General features: G+C 45.9%; 1 protein-coding gene across 3 annotated transcripts in view; it reads left to right on the forward strand.

The window, feature by feature from the left end:
* ATP6V0A1 (ATPase H+ transporting V0 subunit a1) overlaps positions 1 to 16,892 on the forward strand; it is a 30,558-nt gene that overhangs the window by 7,924 nt on the left and 5,742 nt on the right. For all 3 annotated transcript variants that reach the window (XM_041426595.1, XM_041426594.1, XM_041426596.1), the window contains exons 7-20: positions 305 to 431; positions 2,315 to 2,397; positions 3,016 to 3,109; positions 4,443 to 4,655; positions 5,244 to 5,394; positions 5,620 to 5,759; positions 7,113 to 7,270; positions 7,711 to 7,801; positions 8,568 to 8,686; positions 8,952 to 9,168; positions 9,739 to 9,846; positions 12,688 to 12,795; positions 15,141 to 15,258; positions 16,432 to 16,603. In XM_041426595.1, the coding sequence (XP_041282529.1) occupies positions 305 to 431; positions 2,315 to 2,397; positions 3,016 to 3,109; positions 4,443 to 4,655; positions 5,244 to 5,394; positions 5,620 to 5,759; positions 7,113 to 7,270; positions 7,711 to 7,801; positions 8,568 to 8,686; positions 8,952 to 9,168; positions 9,739 to 9,846; positions 12,688 to 12,795; positions 15,141 to 15,258; positions 16,432 to 16,603 (1,899 nt within the window). The remainder of the gene's footprint in view (positions 1 to 304; positions 432 to 2,314; positions 2,398 to 3,015; positions 3,110 to 4,442; positions 4,656 to 5,243; positions 5,395 to 5,619; positions 5,760 to 7,112; positions 7,271 to 7,710; positions 7,802 to 8,567; positions 8,687 to 8,951; positions 9,169 to 9,738; positions 9,847 to 12,687; positions 12,796 to 15,140; positions 15,259 to 16,431; positions 16,604 to 16,892) is intronic.

Below are 16,892 nucleotides of genomic sequence, written 5' to 3' on the forward strand. Positions count from 1 at the left end.
CAGCCAGCTGTTGGTAAACAATCTCCAAACACATTCCAAAGGAGCAAAACGCAAGAGAAGCAAATCAGATCATTTTTGTTTTCCTTTTTCTCTGAGGCTTCTCAGCTTCCCAGTAGAAAAATCCTGGGCGAAGGGATTTTTCCGAAAACATGAACGTGCGCATGACGGCTCTGGACGCGCTCAAGAACTAACGTTAAACCAGGATTTTTACAGCTGTCGTTGTGGTGCCAACCCCAAGTTAGCAGGTGTGCTGGCTGTGGGGGGGCTCGGGTGCAGCCCCTCAGGCCGTGCTGTCCCCTTGCAGGTTCGTGGCTGGCGTGATCAACCGCGAGCGCATCCCCACCTTCGAGCGGATGCTGTGGCGCGTGTGCCGCGGGAACGTCTTCCTGCGCCAGGCCGAGATCGAGAACCCCCTGGAGGACCCCGTCACGGTGAGGGAGCTCCTGCTGCAGCAGCAGCCTCTGAACATACCAGGATCCTCAGATAAAAGCCTCTGGGCTGTTGTAGTTGAGACAGAGACAACACTGTTGGATTTGCAGGCAGCCCCGGTGAGGGGAGAGATGAGAATCTGACTTTGTGTTCTTAAAAGGCTAATTTATTGTTTTATATTGTATAAAAGAAATGCTATACTAAAACTGTACTAAAGAATAGGGAAAGGATACTTACAGAAGGCTTAACAAGAATGATAATGGAAAGTCCTGACTCCTTCTAGAGTCCCACCACAGCTGAATGGTGATTGGTTATTAAATAAAAACAATTCACATGAAACTGGTCAAATATGCACCTGTTGGTAAACAAGATCCAAACCACATTCCAAAGCAGCAAAACACAGGAGAAGCAATCAGATAATGATTCTTTTCATTTCTCTCTGAGGCTTCTCAGCTTCCCAGGAGAAGAAATCCTGGCAAAGGGATTTTTCCAGAAAATATGACAATAATACAACACAGAGCAACACACTCCATTTTCAGAAGGTTTCAAACACATGCTTTTTATTCATTCTTACAAAACTCCTAAGTTTACTCATTGGTCACAAAAGACAAAGTGCTCATTGGAATAGTTGCAGGTTTCTCTTATTTCTCCTTCTTTGTTTCTTGGTTTCTATGTCAATAGCCTTGGTAGGAAATTCTGTCAGGGGTAAACATGGATCCTCTTCTCAAACTTCCCTCTGGCTCACAAAAGTCGCTGTAAAACCTCTTCCACACTGTTCATCAGTGAGGTCCATCCCGGCACCAGCCTCTGGGCTTCATCAACAAATGTTTTCCTGTTTAATTAAAAGAAAAATGGGAGGCTGGATGGGGAGTGCTGTTGGAAGGGAGAAAACAACTCAAAACATGGACTGCAGCAGGGCTTAGTGACTTCTGTGGTCCAAACTGCAGTGAGTAGTGATCCTCTGTGAAAGATGCTCTTTGGGACATGGGCAGTATGTAGTATCTGAAACTCATTTCTCTGAACTTGAGCCTTTTGTTTTTTTCTTAATTCACTAATCAATAGTTTAAACATCCACCTTGGAATCATTCACATTACTATAGAAATAAATAATAAATGTTGTGGTTGTGCCTGGTTTTACATCCAGTGTTTTCTGTGCTCAAACCATTGGCACTGCCCAAAGTTGGGGCACCCTTACCTAGTCAAGGGCTGCCCTGGAGCACAGACCCTGGAGGTGAAGCTCAGTAACAGCCTCTCTTTCTCATGTGAGGCTGATGTGTTCCCTTGTCTAGCTGACCTGTGGAATCGTCTATCTGCTAGGAGAGACTTTGTTCTTATTGTGCAGAACTTCCTTAAATTGAGGTTACACCTAATGTAATTATTCTTGAAACATGATGTTAAAATTTCCTAAGTAAGGTAGAACAATAACTTGTCAACAAATGCAGGAAAGGGGCCCTGGCTGCCCCCACGGACACAGCTGTGCAAGGAATGTGCCTCTGGTCTCCCTGGGAACCACACTGGTTAAACTCCACTTTTTTTAAATCTTCATTCACTCTTTTGGCTTGATTCTGTAGGTGAGCTGACTGCACTAAGTGCTGATAAAATCTTTGTTATTTTTGGAGATCTTAGCAGGTTTTCCCATTTACTGTATTGTATAGAATCAATAATGGATAACCTGGGGCATTTTGCTTCAGTGAACACAAATACAGTGCAAGTATTCTGTACTGAGACAGAAAAATGCTCTCCTTGTGACTGTTCAGTGTTAATCAGGTACATTTCTTGACCTGCTGTGCATGTCTGAGCTCTGATGGACAGATTCAGTGAAAGGAAAATTAGAATTCTGGTAATTAGCCAATGCTAATTTCTACAATTCTTTCCTTTGTTCTAGGGGGATTACGTGCACAAGTCTGTATTTATCATCTTCTTCCAAGGTGACCAGCTGAAGAACAGAGTCAAGAAGATCTGTGAAGGGTATGAAAGTCTGTAATTGAGAGCTGGGCAACTCCCAGTTGTTTGAAACACACTGACATGACTTTATATCAATATTTCCCAACTCCCTGTTTCGTAGTGGCTGCAGGAGCAGATATTTAGACACCAAATTAAATGTGCCATAAGTAACTGAAACACATTTTACAGTCAGACTTGCCACTCCCCAGCCTGTAATGCTCAAAGTACACAACTGCTGTGCTAGGGAATGCAAAAAAACAAGGCAGTGGTGATTTCTGGGGCAGCCTGATGGACATCAGTGGGATTTTCTCACAGTGGAGACAACACTGGCTGCTTCTATCAGCAGTTGCTCTGGTGTGGGAGCATCTCCCCTCAGCTGGATGGCTGCCCAGCCTCGTGACAGTGCCTGGGGACACTGGCAGCACAGGGAGCAGAGGATTCTCTCCCACTTCTCTTCTCAGCTTCTCAGCACTCAGCTTCTGTATAATCCTAAAGCACTTCTGCTTCCCTTTGATGTAGGGGCTGGAGCTCTGCTTGGCAGTCTCTGCTGATCAGAAACTTCTCTCCAGGTGCCTCTGGCTCCCCCCTGACTGATTGATTTTCTTTCCATCTCTGTCACTGAGGTGCTTCCCTGTCTTCCAGGTTCCGAGCCTCCCTGTACCCATGCCCAGAAACACCTCAGGAGCGGAAGGAAATGGCTTCTGGTGTCAATACCAGAATTGATGATCTTCAGATGGTAAAAACTGCGGCCAATGACCTTTCTTCAGTTTGTTTTTTTTTTATAATGTGGTTGAAATTCATATTTAGAAACTTTAGATCCTGTTAAAACAGGAGGATTTTTGCCCCTATGAGATCACCGTGTTTTCAGCTTCAGGTAGCTTGAGACCAGCAGTGCAAGAGAGGTGTTTGGGGACTGCTCAGTTGTTTCTGTGTCAGGATTTGGGGTGAGTGGTTTGATCTTTCTGGAGGGCTAAGCATTTTATTATAAACAAATAATTACAGAGAACTCCATGCCAGGGAGAAAAGAGGAACTCATGTAGGGAGATCCCTTAGGTTCTGACTCTGAGAGCATGTTGTGTAACTGCCTGCTTCATCTGCCAATACTTTGAAAACATTTAAACTTTATTCAAGCTGAGATACAACAATATTAACATTAATTTAGCTCCTCCCTTTTGTGCATGTCTTTATATTTTCATGTTGTGCTGTCCTGAAGAGCTTCTGCTTTACAACTGATCTCTTGTGCAACAGCCTGAGTGTTGGTAAAATGTAATTAGTACCCAGATCTTGTGGGTGCCACCTCTGAAATACCTGGTGCTTGCTTCGAGGAAGAAAGGCAGTATGCAATAATATAGAAAGATTTAAGGGATTTGAGACAAAAATTGAGAAAAAGTTCAGAAACTAAACGGAAAAAGAGTTGAATGTGACCTACTTATTTGATACAGAAACTGTCTCAAGCAGGGAGTTTACAGTAGTTTACACTACTCGTGCGGTGTAGCTCAAAAGATGTTTTAAAGTAGGCAGGAACTCAGAAGCAGTGTAACTGTGTAAGCTGCATGTGCCTTGTGTCCTCACTTTCCCTGCAATCTAAGACTTTCCACTCTGGAAATCTGACTTGGCCTGAGTTTGATATGTTCCAGTTGGAAAACACCCTCTGTAGGAAACACTTTCTCCTTTTCCCTTCAGTAAACAAGTCTTTCAGGGTAATTTTTGTGTTTTTTCAAGGCAGCACACCCTTTACTTGCAGAACTCTTCTCTGCTCTTTTAACCTGGGTGGAGGTAGAACTGTTCCCTGTGATCTTGGCACAGTTAATTGTTTGAAACAACCACTGACCTTGGAGCTGGAGGAGGAAAGTAATCAGAATGTGTCCCTGGAAAAAACCCTTAAACTTTTCAGCAGAGCTAATTACTGTGGGGGCTAATTACCACATCACAGACTGCAGGCAGCAGCCTGTGCCTGGGGTGGGGGAGCAAGCTGGTCCTTCATCCTCTGTGGGAAAGGCTTCTCTTGTTGGTGCACCTTGATCTTTGGTCCATGATTTGGCCTCATCTTTCTCCTGCTTGTCTGAAAGGTGCTGAACCAAACTGAGGATCACCGCCAGAGGGTTTTGCAGGCAGCTGCTAAAAACATCCGCGTGTGGTTCATCAAAGTGAGGAAGATGAAGGCGATTTACCACACCCTGAACCTGTGCAACATCGACGTGACGCAGAAGTGCTTGATTGCTGAAGTGTGGTGTCCTGTTGCTGACCTGGACTCCATCCAGTTTGCTCTCAGGAGAGGCACTGTGAGTAGGTGCTGTGCCAGTCAGCTGTGGCAGCACCACATGGGTGCATTGCCTTCTCTGCTTTGTGAGCCTCTGAGCACCATCCCCTTGGGCTGCTGGAATCACAGAGGACAGCTTATTTAGCGTGCAGGAATGATGGCTTAGAGATAAAAGAAGTAACAAATGTGTTGTGTGAAGCTTAAAGTTCAGGTGAATGCTGGAATGGTGAGGATTTTACTGTGTGTGAGGTTTAGTTGCCCTGGCTGGGCTCTGTAGTCCTGGTGTCTGGATAGAGGAGCTCTCCAGGACATTGGCAAACTCACCCTCTGCTCAGATAGTCAAGAGAGTTGGGTTTCTTGAAGTCCTTCCAGCTGCTTTTTGGTTTTTTGTCTGTCCTGCACAATGTTCACCTTTACTCCTGCTACACAGAGTGGAGAGCAGTGGAATCCTGGCAGCCTTCCTCAGCTGTGCAGTGCCTCGTTGTGCAAGCACACTGCAAACACTCAAGCTTGCAGTTTTCCAAATGCCAATGGGGACAGCTGTGTTGGACTTCATCCTCCACTGCTCTGAGGGTGGGTTTGCTGACTTGCCTTTGTTTTTCTCTAACAGGAGCACAGTGGATCCACTGTCCCATCTATTTTAAACAGGATGCAAACCAATCAGACCCCACCCACGTACAACAAAACTAACAAGTTTACTTCTGGCTTTCAAAACATTGTTGATGCTTATGGCATTGGGACATATCGGGAAATAAATCCAGGTAAATTCAGATGCAGAAAAGTCCAAGACTTTTGTCTCAAATTTTTTAGTCATTATGTTTGTCCTGTGTGGAAATCTATAATAGAGAATTCTAGTAGAGGCTCATTAGCTTTCAGTTACAGAGGGGAAGCTGGGGAATTATATTTGCTAAATTGCCTGAGCTGCACCATGGTGAGTCTGGGCTGGCTAACACAGTGCCCTGGGAATGTTGCCTTTTCCCTTACAGCACCCTATACCATCATCACCTTCCCATTCCTGTTTGCTGTGATGTTTGGGGATTTTGGCCATGGCATCCTGATGACTCTGATTGCTGTCTGGATGGTGCTGAGGGAAAGCCGGATCCTGTCCCAGAAGAGTGACAATGAGGTAAAGTGGCAGATCCTGCTGAGCTGTGCATTTCAAACAAAGAGTTGCAGCTTGGTTTACTCCCATCCTTTTCCCCTTCAGTTGACAATGCCCATTACTCCTCCTTTGGAATTTTTGAAGCACGTGGACAGGCTGGGAAGCCTGAAGAGCACACACACACGCTAAGTAGTGTAATTTCATAAAAGTATTGAGTTTCCTTGGTTTTCTCTTTGCATATTTGTAGAAAACTATTAATTTCAGTTATCTGAAGGAAGTTATCAAGTGTAGTAGGTAAGCTGGTGTAAACAAGTCACCCCAAATTTAGCTGGATCATAGTGGGGTTTAGCTACTGCAAAACTCCCAGTTCCTGTACATTTGTATCCCATCCCTGGTATTTTTCCTATTTGCTGCTCAAGGTTGGTTTTGCTGGCTCAGGGCTGACAGGAGTTGAACCAAAGTTAACATACACTGGCAGGGCTGGAGGAGACTGACAGGGTCTGTGCTTCTGGTTCCAAACTCATGCTGCCAGCTGAGAGTTGCATCAGTGCAGTTTGTCCTCTCTAGCTACTCCTGGGTTCCCTGTGGAGATCCACACTGCCCCTTTATCCTCATTATCTGTGCTGCTCTGCTCCCTCTTGCACCCTTAATCCCTGCCAAGGGGAAATAGAGATTTTGGGCTCTTGGTTCATGTGGCCAATGTTTGTCCCACAACAGACTGATTTCCCTGGCTTGGCTTTGGGAGTGACCTTCCCTTGTTGGTTCTCTGCTTATTTTTTCTACCTCCATTGGGGTCAGGATTGAAGGCACTTGAGACAATAGTTTGTGTTCAGACTCGGGTGTTTATTGTTTCTTATCAGTGCTGCAGCCTCTCCACTGTGAATTCTGCAGCCCTTCATTAGCAAGGCACAAAATGGCCAACTATCTCTTGTTACAAGGTCTTTTAAGACTAAACTGTCCAATTAAGAAATTACACCTGGATTATTTTCCCTTTTAACCCAGTAACTGATCCCTCAAAGCCTGCAATGTGGACTTTTCTGTCCAATTACAAAATACCACCCAAACCCATGAAGAAGAGGAAGAACCAGTCTCCACCCAAAAACCTGCATCTTGCTTCATATTGATTTCTGTATTGTAAATCCCCAAACTCTTAAGTTTTCCACCCTGTGATGTTACACACTTCTAACCAGCTAGACACCCCTAATCCCAGTGCTGTCAATCAGTTTTGGAAGCCTTCTCCACAGCCTCAGGTCAAATACAGTGTTCTCTTGTGAGTCAGTGCTTTTCAGCACAGAAAGTTTAAAATTCTCAGCATCCAGGGTTCAAAATTCCCTGTTCTCATGGACTTTTTGTTCCTTTTTGGGTTTTTTACACCAGATGTTCAACATGGTGTTCAGTGGTCGATACATCATCCTGCTGATGGGGCTGTTCTCCACCTACACGGGGCTCATCTACAACGACTGCTTCTCCAAATCCCTCAACATGTTTGGTTCCTCCTGGAGCGTCAGGCCCATGTTCAATAAAGCCAACTGGTCGTGAGTAAACCCTTGGTAACTTTGTAGACACAGTGAGAAAGAGGTGACTTGTCCTTCCCCATTGTCCTTCCAGCTCAGGAAAGCAAAAATTTCTGACCTCTGTCTCGGGTAGATTTGGAAGAGGGGTGTAAATATGCCAAGATTCAAAATGCTTTTTTTCCCCCCAGAAAACTTACAAAGATGCAGTTTCTCATCTATTTCCCCATAGACATTTCAAGATTTTTGTCCCCTGCACTTGTCTTCTTTGTGACAGAGTAAAAGGTCAAGAAACAGGGTTTTATTCATTTGGGAAAATCTCTAGAACCATCCAAGTTCTGCAACCTTGAATTTCTCTCAATTTCAGCTGTTCCTTGCTCTCACAAGGGAAGAGTGTTGTTAGTTTTTACAGGAGGAGGGTGGCATTGCTGTTATTAATGTTTGTGTATCTTGTTCCCAAACAGAGATGCTTTGCTGGAGACCACCCCCCTGCTGCAGCTGGATCCTGCCATCCCAGGGGTGTTTGGTGGGCCCTACCCATTTGGCATTGACCCAGTAAGAGCTCATCCTTCCTCTGCAGGCTTTTGGGCAAGATCCTCAGTGTCAGCAGAAAGAAAAGTGCCTGTCTGTTCACTGCTCTGTGAAAAATCCCCCAGCACGTCCATCAATGGTGGGAATGCTCCTGAATGATAGAATTCCTACTGAGATGCCAGATTTGGGATAAAAACCCTTGTTTTGAGGTCCATTAAAGGCTGCTTTCTCACTCTTTCTAACTGCAATCCTTTAATCAAATCTGATTAACCTTGACAATCACTTTCTGAAGTTACTTTCTTACCTTGGGGAAAGTTGTTAATCCCTTTTTTCAGTCACTCTTGGAAATGTACATTTCCCAGTAATCCTGTCACTTTGTACCTGCCTGCATCAGCACTTCTGCTCTTACTTCTGCTTGTAATATATGACAAAGCTTGTGTGGGTTCCACAAAGTGCAGGAAATCAGAGCTGTGTGTAATTGTTCCTTTAAATGGATAATAGTATTCTCTCTGTTAAGGATACAGCCTCTTTTCTCCTGCACCTTTGAGGTACCATGAAAACAGGTTTGATTCCTGCTCAGTGGTGGGCTCAGGTACTGTCAGGCTGTTCCCAGCTGAAATCTTGTCTGCTCATTTCCCCAAAAGGAATCCATAGGACAAACACACCTTTAAAAACCTGCTTTTTGAGCCTCACACTTCCTGACTGCTTCATACTGTTTAGCTTAAAAGGCAGTGTTTTCCTTCTCCTGTTTTCCTTTCCCTGGTATCTGACTAGGTGTTGTTTTTCACAGATCTGGAATATTGCCAGCAATAAGCTGGCTTTCCTCAATTCCTTCAAGATGAAGATGTCTGTGATTCTTGGCATTTTCCAGATGCTCTTTGGTGTTGCACTGAGTCTCCTCAACCACATGTAAGTGCTTTGCTCTGGTTTTCTCATGGCTTTGGGTGTTGTGAGGTTTGAGATACCTGTCAGCCCTCACCTCCTGATGGAAGGTGCAGTGCAGTTGTCTCTGGCTGTGTGTGGAGCTGTGCCTGTCAGGCAGTTCCTGTGCTCCAGGCCCAGCTGTTGGTGAGCTGCTGAGCCCCAGCACTCTCTTCACATTCTTATTAAAAGCTTTTTCCCTAATTCTAACCAAATCTAATATAAACTTTTTTTTTTTTTTCCTTCCCTATAGCTATTTTAAGAAGCCACTGAACATATACCTTGGATTTATCCCAGAAATGATTTTCATGTCCTCCCTCTTTGGATACCTTGTTATTCTCATCTTTTACAAGTGGACAGCCTATGATGCTCACACATCCAAGGAAGCACCCAGCCTCTTAATACACTTCATCAACATGTTTCTGTTTTCCTATGAGGACACCAGTAATAAGATGCTTTATAGTGGGCAGGTGAGTGCTTTTGCTAGCACAGAATCAGAGATGCTTTGTGATACTGGAGTGTTTCATTGACCTTGTTGTAATTGTGAAATCATGAAACATCTTTCCACTGACAGAGCATTTCTGAAGGCTGATACTGTGTAATGTTGAAGAAGGAAGGAATAATCCCTGCACCAGGAAATTTTATTTGTCTGACCATAAGTCAGCTGGGGCTTCAGAACATGTGGATCCTGATTAATTGTGGAAGGCAATTAGGAATATTGTCCCATGTCTGCAATGTGATTCCTCTCAGCTTAGCTCAGACACCAATGCTGTTTCCTCCCAGCAGTATCAGACATCTGCCAAATTCTCATTTTCTGCAGGATCTTTCAGATTTTTTCCCAGTCTAATCCAGTCTCAGCACTAAATGCTGTGCTCAGTCAGAGGTGGCAGCTGCAGGCATTAAGTGCTTAATTGCTGTTCCCAGAAGAGAGAAAGATAGAGGAGCACCCACATGCTGGGAATTCAGCCATTCTTGCTGGGTTCTGTGTGTGTTTGAGCAGGGGCTGCAGCTGAATTACCTGAGGCTTGTTTCTTTTGCAGAAAGGGCTGCAGTGCTTCCTCGTGGTGGTAGCCTTGCTGTGTGTGCCATGGATGCTGGTAGCCAAACCCCTGGTCCTTCGCCAGCAGTATTTAAGGAGAAAACACTTGGTGGGTGACTCCCTTTTATATTGTACATATGAAAACCGTTTTTGGTTGAAAAGCTGTGTTCTCCATCCTGAGCTTGGATTCATGGGTTCACACTGCATTGAAATCTGTAATTTGTTTTTGCATATTCCTGGGCATACCAGCAGGTGGGTGTTACTGGAGACAGAGTGTTGCCTGCCTGCTTCCCAGATCTGGATCTAGCATCAAACCTGCTTTAAAAATCCCCTTATGTTGGTAATGATCAGAACAGTGTCTCTGGCTTGGGCTTTGGTAGCTAAGGTTAGGAGCAGCCTCACTGGCTGCTGGATGCACTTCTGTGGCTGGCAGTGGGAAACAGAGATGGAATTGGCTGGCAGATTTCTCTACCTTTGTTAAAGCAGCTTGGATGGTTAAAAAAAATAAAAGAGACATAGAGGCTGATGTGAGACTGTGTGCTGGGGTGCTCTGCAGGTTTCCAGCTGCACTGTACCTGAGTGTGAGCTGCAGGAGCAGAAGCGCGAGCGCTCCCTGCACGCCTGGCAGCGCTGCGAGGATGCGCAGCCAGCCAAAGATCAGCTCAGTTACAGCCACTCCCTCTCCCTTCTCTGACCACCTTTCATCCTCCCATGTCCCCTCCATTCGTCTCCCTTTGTCTTTTTTTGTTTCCTTCCTCCTCCCTCTCTCTTCTTGCGTCCAGCCCCAGGAAGGGCAGCCCGAGGAGGCCCAGGGCAGCACGAACGCGCAGGCGCTCGAGGCAGCAGCGGCTGCAACAGTGAGTGCACTTCAAACTCGCCTGATGCATTGCAGATGGGAGTTGGCTTTGTGTCTGGTTATTATCGAGGGAGCATGGAATGTATCTGAGTTTCATAAGGGAATGGCAAGTGCACCTTTAGGGTGAAAAACACTTTCTCTTGGAAAGAGCAAAGTTTAGCCAAATTGATACATTCTGGATGAACACCCAGGCTGGAGGATGGTAGTTGTGCGTGCACAGAGACACTTCCTTGCAGGAGTGCTGCTGAATCCAACCTGCAGAGCAGCACAGGATTTCCTGCTACCACATCCCCCCATGTTAAATTCCCTTTTTTTTCTTCTGCTTGTCTATTTGTTTAAGATTGATTAGGATTCTTCTCAGTGCAGCATTTCTGTTTGCATTACGTGTTCCCAAACACACAGTGATGTGATGGCCTCCAGCAACTCCGTGTCAGTAATCATTGGATTTGTGACACATCTGTCCTGTACACACTTTGACCTGAAATTATTACAATATGGTCGTGCACAAACAAGCTTCTTGGTGGCAGTTGTTTTGACTTTCATGTTTCTCAGTTTACAGATGGCTCTTTGCTGCCAAAGCTTTCTGCTGAGGATTGTGGCAGCTCCAGAACTTAGTCCTTTCCCCTGTTTCAGCTGCCTTTTAGTTCTGAATCTGCCTGGCTGTCTAGGAGGTGTGAATCTCACTGATTGTGTGAAGCTCATCATGCTCCCCAGGTGCCAGAGGTGCTGGGAGGGACATGTCAGCTGGTTCTCTCATGACCCATGGTTCTCCAGTGCCCATTTTAGTCTCCTCCCAGAAATGGCAGAAATGAAAATGGATCTTTGTGCAGGATCCATCCAGCGTATGAAATGCATCTCCATCAGGAAGCTGCGAGGGGAGGCCTTGTGTGAAGGGTGCTTAGAAGGATCAAGTGAACAGTTGGAGCTGTTGAAGCTGTGTTTAGGTTGGCTGGGTTACAGGGAATGGGTATGAGTTGAGTGTGAGGGAAAGGCTGCCCAAGTGCAAGTTCACACAGGCTGGAAATACATAAATAGAATATTGACAGGAGTCACCAGTGGCTTGTGGTGTTTCAGTGGTCCTGAAAATCCTAATAAAAGCATTGTCTTAGTTGTTAATATGAAGGGGATTTTAAATTTTATTTATTTTTTCAGAGCATAAATGCCTACCTAATTTGTTTTTAGAAACCTGGCAAAATCTCTAATTCATATCTGGTGTTTTGGGCATATTTGCAATTCAGCCTAAAATAAAAGCAGGCTTCTAAGGACAAAGGAGGTAGAAGAACTCAGAAAAGCTGTTCTGCTGGTCTGTGCAGGCACCAGGTCATGGGAGGGACCTTCAGCCTCTTTCATCTGCATGGGCATCCCTGGACTTCTGCAGTCTGGATGTGGCAAGTGTGATCACATCCTGTGACCCAAGACAGTGCTGAAGCTGGGCACAGGGTTTATTTCTATCCATGGTGTTGCAGTTGGCCTTTCTAGGGGTCAGGTGAGATCTGCTCCCACTTTCAGCATTTCAGCTCAGTCTGTGTTTTGTTCTTTCCCCTTTGGAGTCCTGGAGGTGCAGCTGAGGGTCAGATGCTGAATGTCAGAACAAATACCTCTAAAAAGACCTGCTTGCACAATGTAGAGTTTCCAAGCAGGGCAAGATCTGGTTTTCCATGCAGTGTTGGTGTGCCTGAGGCTGGTGGGAGGAACTCTGTGTGTTTGTGTTAGTGTGTTCAGCTCCATGACCTGCTCCAGTGCCCAGCAGTGCTGTGTCTGTGCTGGGCAGGATGTGGGGCTGTTGCATGTCAGCAACATGTCCTCTGACAGGTGTGCCTTTATTGTTCTCATGGTTGCAGTTACACTGTAGAAATGTACCAAGGATTCACTCAGACAGACTTTTTTTGGTTTTTTTTTCCCCAGCCCCAGCAGGAATCAGCACCTTTCCCATCCAAGCTGGGAAATAGAATTGTACCTGCCTTAATCTGGGCCTTAATATTTAATATTTTGTTTTCCTCTGTGAGCTGCTGCTGCACATGGAATCATGAGAAACCTGCACTTTTGCACTAAAACCCAAACAACACTTTGCTCTTTCTTTTCTGCATGTGTCAGGGCACGCACAACTTTGGTGGGATCCGGGTGGGCAATGGCCCAACAGAGGAGGATGCTGAGATCATTCAACATGACCAGTTATCTACCCATTCTGAGGAGGGGGAAGAGGTAAGCACCTGAGCATCCTCGCTCTCAGGGCACTGCACTCGGCAGCAGGATGAGCTCACTGGGGCTGGAGTCACATTTTCCAGGCTGTTTAAACAGCAGCATTCCCAGTGAAGTGTGTTCCTAGCAATTTTCTCACTGACTGTCTCTTGGTCACTCCCAGGACTCCAGAAAAAGCAGCATAATTTGTATATCCTGGGAGATGTGGCTCTGTTTGTCCCCAAAGTGCCACCATCTCAGGGGTGCACTGCACTCCCGGGTGCCACATCTGCTTCTCCCATGCCACTGGAAATTCAGGGGCTGTATTCCTGCAGCACTGAAACTTTGTTTATATATTCATTTTGACTGCTGGGGATAATAATTAATTACTTCCCTTTCCTCTGGGAGAGGAGAAAGCCAGTGGATCTCAGGTAGCTGGGGAGTTTTGTGATGCCTCTGAAGGGCTGCAGCAGATCCTGCCTCTGTAGTGCATGGGATGTGGTACTGCTTTCTGTGCTGCTAGGAGGGAATTGCTGAATGTGTTCATGATTCATGTGATCAAAACACTGCACTAAATGTAAATTTGTGTTTTCAAGCCTACAGAGGACGAGGTGGTAAGAGGAGCTTTGCCTTCATGTGTACCTGGGCCATTTCCCATCGGTGTAAAATGTGCTGAATGGAACTTGTTATGTCACAGCATCTTGTTTTCCAAAAGATCTTGCTGTTTTCATGTTACAGGCCATTTTTAACTCGTGCACACATATATCCACAGACTTTTAATGACTTCATCTATACAGCTTTTCTGTCTGATCCCCTGTCTGCAGATTGTTCCCAGTTACCTGGGAAACTGTTCAGCTGGAGGTCTGAAACTGAAAAGTTTTCACTTCTGAGCCTCCAAAGAAGCCTCAGTTTTTTTATGAGGCTTTTTTTTTTGTGGCTTTCTTAATTCTGTGCTGCAGCAAAGTGTTGAAAGAGATTTCTTCCCACAAACTATCTGCCAAGTTAAGGATGATGCTGGCTGACCCAGAGAGCAAATGCAGCACAACCAGTCCAGTTTCATGTAGTTCAAGAGCTGAGCTGGCCAGAGGCTTTATGTAAAAGAGAAGCTCCATTCTGAGAAACTGCTCATTGCAACAAGTATTTAAAAAAGATGGGGGGTTAATACTGATGCAGGAGTGAGTGTAGGTTTGAGCACTATCAGGTAACCAATTTTACTACAAAAAAGAAATACAAATTGCATGAAATCAGAACAGCTTGAGCAGGGCACTGCTGCTGCAAACGGTGCTGAGAGTGGTTTGCTGAGAGCTCTGCTGTGCACAGGCCTGTGTGGAACAGGGGGGAAGGGGAGGGGCAGGGGGTTCCTGTTCTGGTGTCTCCCTGAACCTGGGGAAAACGTGTCAGCCCACAAGGACTGTCCCACAGCAATCCCAGTGCTCCCACTCCTGGCTCAGGGGTTGCTCTCTCTGGCAGCTGCACTCAGCTTTGAAAGGTCACTGTTCAAACATTTCCCACATTCCCTCCTGCCTTGTGTGTCCAGAGCTGGAGCTGTTGGCTAGGGCAGCCTTTAGTGAAGAACTTAACAGCTCACATTCTGTGCAGAAAGGATTAGGATTTGACAGCTAATTTAACTGAATTGTTTGAAATATTTTTTGCCTTTGCTATACTAGGGGAGAATTAAGAATATAAATAGCTTTGTGTGCATGCCTAGAGCATTAGTCACTGGATGTATTTAAAACATCATGTTCACTTAAATCTGAGCAGTTTCTGAAGCATGGATTAAATCCAAACTGCAGGGAATGCTTTCCCAAGCTGCAGGATAAGAAACTGCCCTACATGGCAGACTTCCTTGTAAATTCCTTTATTATTGCAGAAGATCACCAAGGCACTGAGGCTTTGCCAGTGAACGGTACACAGATGTGACTTTTTCAGTGCAGCTTCATGCATTATTTTTGCTTACAAAAAGGGCAGGTTCATGCCTTGCAAAATGCTCCTGTAGCAAAGGCACACAGTGCAGCTTGGGGCCCTGCCTCCTGCCTGCAGCAGCACCTCTGGCTGTCCAGGGAGTGCACACCAGCACCACCTTCTGCTGAACAGTCTTTTCCTGGCTAAGCCCGTGGGTGAATTTGGAATATCTGACTCTCACGTGCCAGAGTAAGAAAACAATATTCACGTCACAGCATTTATCATTCTGCAAAACCTGTCAAGACAAGATGCATTTTTCATTTGTGGCCCTGGCGTGCTAAGCCAGGAGAAGGCAGTGTCAGTGTGCAGTGTCACACACAGTGTCCCTGGTGACAGCAGCAGTCCCCCTGCCCCTGTCCCCACCCTGCCCGTGCTCCCAGCTCCCCTCATGCTCTGTTCCTTTGCAGTTTGACTTTGGGGACACCGTGGTGTACCAGGCCATCCACACCATCGAGTACTGCCTGGGCTGCATCTCCAACACGGCCTCCTACCTGCGCCTCTGGGCCCTGAGCCTGGCCCACGCACGTGAGTGTCCCTCTGGGGGCCCAGCTCAGCCCCCCAGGAAAGGAGCAGCACAAGAGACCTCTCAGGGCTCCCCTGGCACGGCTGTGTGTGCCTTTGTTACTGATCCAGCACTGGTGAGGGAGGAGAGTGATGCATCTGACTCCATGGAGATCAGAATGCTCAATAATTACTTTATTATGCTGCATTGTGGTTGTGTTCGAGGGTCCCAGAACAAAGGAAGAGATGAGAATCTTGACTCCATGCTTTAGAAGGCTTTGTTATTTTATGATATTATATTAAAATGCTGTACTAAAGCTATACTAAAAAGACTAGAGAAAATGAAACAGACAAAAAGCTGGAATGGAATGGAATGGAATGGAAAGGAATGGAATGATAACAAAAGGTGTGACTCTCAGAGAGTCCGCACAGCTGGACCATGGTTGGTCATTAATTAGAAACAATCCACATGGACCAGTCAAAGATGCACCTGTTGCATTCCACAGCAGCAGATAATTATTGTTTTTCTTTTCCTCTGAGGCTTCCCAGCTTCTCAGGAGAAAAAATCCTGGTGAAGGGATTTTTCATAAAAATAGGACAGTGATGCAATATTATATGCATTTCATCTAAGCCGAATCTGCCAAGCACTCTCTCTGCACAGAGCTGCACTCTAAGCAGACAGTCTTGACACACACACACACACTTGGCCCTAATAGGCCAAGGAAACAAAACATCCTCACTTTGGATAAATAATCTCCATCTTGCATTCTGCTGTGGCACAGCACAGGCACAGCAATGAGATAAGAATTGTGTTTTCCCTTTCTCTGAGGTTCAGAGAACGGGAATCTCAGAAATCCTTGGGAAGAATTGTGCCTTGCTTTTCTCTGTGAAGGGAAAGCTGGCAACATGCATTACCCAGGAGCAGTGAGCTCCCAGCCCAGGGTCTGCTGCCACAGCTCTGCTGAGTGGGAGGAGTGGAGTTAAAATCACAGAATAAAGCAAAGAGCTGCTGAGCAAGGACTCTGCCCTGCCCTGTGTGGCAGCTGGAGGCAATGTCCTGACACACTTGGCTGCAAAAGCTCTTGTCCCTCTTCAGTTTCCACCTCACTGTGGCTGGGCTTTGCTTGACTTCAGTTTTTGCTTTACAGTGAACAACCCTGTTGTGCTGACCTGAGTCCTCTCCCCTTTCTCTCACAGAGCTCTCGGAGGTGCTCTGGACCATGGTGATCCACATTGGCCTCAGTGTGAGGAGCCTGGGGGGAGGCTTGGGCCTCTTCTTCATCTTTGCTGCTTTTGCCACGCTGACAGTGGCCATCCTGCTGGTCATGGAGGGGCTTTCAGCCTTCCTCCACGCTCTGCGCTTGCACTGGTGAGTTACTGGGACATCCACACACGAGGAGAGCTTGTCAGAACAAGAAAATTGATGTCATCTGTACTGTGCAGAAATGCCATCTTCTAGAAGGCAGAAAGTCTTAAAAAGGGTCAGAGATTTCAATTTTGTTTGTAGTAAAACACCTCCCTCCACTTGTTGTTTAAAGCTGTGGAGCTCTGCTTATAGAAAAGCACTAAAAGATGAAAGCATAAGAAGATGAAAGCTCAGGGCCCAAAGCTTTGGGACAAGGGGCTGGGGAGGCTGTGCTGGCTGGAGCAGTGTGCTT

This window comes from Onychostruthus taczanowskii, unplaced genomic scaffold (assembly GCF_017590055.1).
Source record: "Onychostruthus taczanowskii isolate IOZ18803 unplaced genomic scaffold, ASM1759005v1 scaffold91, whole genome shotgun sequence".
NCBI lineage: Eukaryota > Metazoa > Chordata > Aves > Passeriformes > Passeridae > Onychostruthus > Onychostruthus taczanowskii.